This window comes from Nicotiana tomentosiformis, chromosome 6, assembly GCF_000390325.3.
Source record: "Nicotiana tomentosiformis chromosome 6, ASM39032v3, whole genome shotgun sequence".
NCBI classification, from domain to species: Eukaryota; Viridiplantae; Streptophyta; class Magnoliopsida; order Solanales; family Solanaceae; genus Nicotiana; species Nicotiana tomentosiformis.
Window position 1 is genome coordinate 25,706,332 of NC_090817.1, and position 3,041 is coordinate 25,709,372.

The following is a 3,041-nucleotide window of genomic DNA, read 5'->3' on the forward strand; positions in this document are numbered from 1 at the left end:
CCTGGAGTTGAGGGTATGAACCCCGAATATATGTATTTTGTGAATTGTTGGGAGGTGACGCACATGCTAAGTGACGGGCGTGTGGGCGTGCACTATAGAAATTGTGACATAATTATTTATATGGAATTTTATAGTTAAATAACCTTGTTATTTTTCATGCGGTTTTATGTGTTAAAGAAATTGAGCTGAAAAGCATATTACAAATCATGTTAAGGCCATGTGCCAGTATTATTGAGACCCACAGAGGTCACATTGCTGTGAATTATTGTGTTAAATTGAAAAGTCATACTCAGTCATATTCATTTCATTGTATATCATAACTCAGTTTTATGACTCTATTTTGATGCATATAAGTGTTTTGGGCCGAATGCCATGTTTTACTGAAATGCCCGAGTGGCTTGATTTCTGAGGATGAGTGTGGATCGGGGCTGCCCGCCTGCAGCATACTTATGACTGAGTGAGGCCGAGGGCCTGATTGGTGAGGATGAGTGTGGATCGAGGCTGCCCGCCTGCAGCATACTTTATTATTATCGCACGTGAGTTGTTCGTGCAGATTATAGCGCTTGGGCTGAAGGAGCCCTTCCGAAGTTTGTACACACCCCTAGTTAGGGGTGTTCAAAATCGAACCGAAACCGAAAACCGAACCGCACAAGTGGCTTAATGGCTTATTGGTATCGGGTTAACGGTTTAACGGACAGGGAACAGATTGAAATTTTTGTATTAACGGCTTATCGGTTTGGGGGCGGATTATTCAATTTTCTTAACGGATAATCCGTTAACCCGTTAAGAATTTATATATATATATATATATATAATTATTTTTATCCATATTATTACTATATTTATTTTTTATCTTTTTAGTTTGAGTGGGACACCTAGCTTTCCCTTTAGCTTTATTTCTTGATTTCCCGTTCTCCTAAATCCTAATCCCTTTCCCAACCAAGCATGTTCCCTGCAAATCAGGTTAATTAATCTTAACTTAATCCCCTCAATATATTTTGTACTTGAAAAATATTTTGATAGATAGATTCCCAAGACAAAATATATATTTGCAGCGAGGAAAATAAAGAGTTGCATGTACTTGGAATAAAGGATTTGTCTATTTTCATGACAAGGTTGAGAGGGACAAGTTGAATCCCACTTACATTTTTGTAGTCATTTCTTAGTGGAGGATTAAGTTGGATACCCTCTGGTTGTTTATCAACCTTATTAGCAAAAAAGTACATAATTTGGTACATGTTTCCCGTAATTGTTTCCCGTTAATCTCCTAATTATACTTTTTTATGAATTATTATTAACTTTTCATGGAACCTAGCTTTTCCTTTAACTTTATTTCCTGATTTTCCGTTTTCCTAAATCCTAATACCTTCCCCACTTGATTAACATTTAACATTTACAATAGTCCCCTTTAGAAACCCTAACATCTAAAGTTCTAAACCCAGCAGAGCAGCCAACCCTCTGGCCCCTCTCGCCTCTCCCTCTAGCAAGAAATTCTCAAACAACAACCACGCGTAGTCGCACACACGCATAGCCAGCAGAGCAAGGAAGAAGGAAAGAGGAAGTCAAAAGATGTATGGTCATGCTTTGCAAGTTAAAGATTCATAATCAATTCTACTCATTCTTTTCTTCACTTCAATTAAAAATCAGGTTGATATTCAGTTAAAGAATATTATAACACAAGCCTGGATAATATTTGAGTTGATAAATATTTGGTTGATATTCAGTTAAAGAATGAAGTTTTTCTATATGAGTTGATAAATAGGGATAGCTTTTCCATTACTTATTAGCAGAATCTTTAATTATATTTTCTCAAACTAACTATTGTTCTGTATTAATTTGATCTTGTGTCTTTCTGCAGATAGTTCCTTAATTTGTAGCATGGCTGAAAATATACAAAGTCATAAGGTGATGGGTGAAAGTGGGGCTTCTAATTCAAATGCAATAAGTCAAGCTGAAACAACAGAGTCAAATATAACCAAAAAAAGGAAAAAAAGGTCTATTGTGTGGGATCATTTTACAGAAATTATTACTTCTGAAGGGACTACAAAGGCAAAATGTGACTATTGCTTTATTGAGTATTCTTTTAAAACCAAAGACGGTACGTCGACACTTCTTTCTCATATGTTTAAGTGTCCTAAACGCCCTGCTATTGTTGATAAAAAACAATCAAATTTAGGCTTTAAATCTGTTTCGGGGGGTGATGTAGTTGTTGTTGCTTGGAAATTTGATCAAGAAGAGTGTAGGAAGACGTTATGTCGTATGGTAATAGTTGATAAACTTCCTTTTAGCTTTGTTGAGAAAGAAGGTTTTAGAGACTTTATGAAAGTGGCGCAACCTTATTTTCGGATCCCTTCCTGTAGTACTGTAACTAGGGATTGTTTTGATCTTTTTAATGAAGAAAAGCAAAAGTTGAAGAGGTCTTTTATAGAAACGAAATAAAGAGTATGTATTACCACTGATACTTGGACTTCTATACAAAGAATCAATTACATGTGTATCACTTCTCATTGGATTGATAGTGAATGGAATATGCATAAGAGAATAATTAATTTTTGTCCTATTGTTAGTCATAAAGGCGAAGATATGGCAAATGGTATTTGTAGGTGCTTACGTGAGTGGGGGATAAATAAGATCTTCACTGTCACAGTTGATAATGCAAGCTCAAATAACGTGACAGTAAAAGAATTGTCTAAGCAATTAACAAAAATGGGAACTAATTTGATGAACGGTAATCACCTTCACGCGAGATGTATGGCTCACATCATGAATCTTGTGGTCCAGGATAGTTTAAAAGAATCTTCAGTGTCTATTGAACGTGTTAGGCATGCAGTGAGATATGTTAGGCAATCTCCTGCGAGGTTGAAGAGGTTTCAAGAATGTTTTGATGATGAACAACTAAATTATAAAAAAACTTTATGCTTGGATGTTCCAACTAGGTGGAATTCCACCTACTTGATGTTGCGTAGGGCTGTTGAATTTGAAAGTGCATTTTCATATTATGCTTCTAGTGAAATTGGCCTGAGACATTATCTTGAGCATTC

At 35.8% G+C, this 3,041-nt stretch overlaps 1 protein-coding gene across 1 annotated transcript; it reads left to right on the top strand.

Annotated features, from left to right (window-relative positions):
- The first annotated feature begins 1,908 nt into the window (after nt 1-1,908).
- LOC138893707 (zinc finger BED domain-containing protein DAYSLEEPER-like) lies at nt 1,909-2,439 on the top strand. Its single transcript, XM_070178361.1, has one exon. It carries the CDS (start codon nt 1,909-1,911, stop codon nt 2,437-2,439), a length of 531 nt encoding a protein of 176 aa, XP_070034462.1.
- The last annotated feature ends 602 nt before the right edge of the window (nt 2,440-3,041 follow it).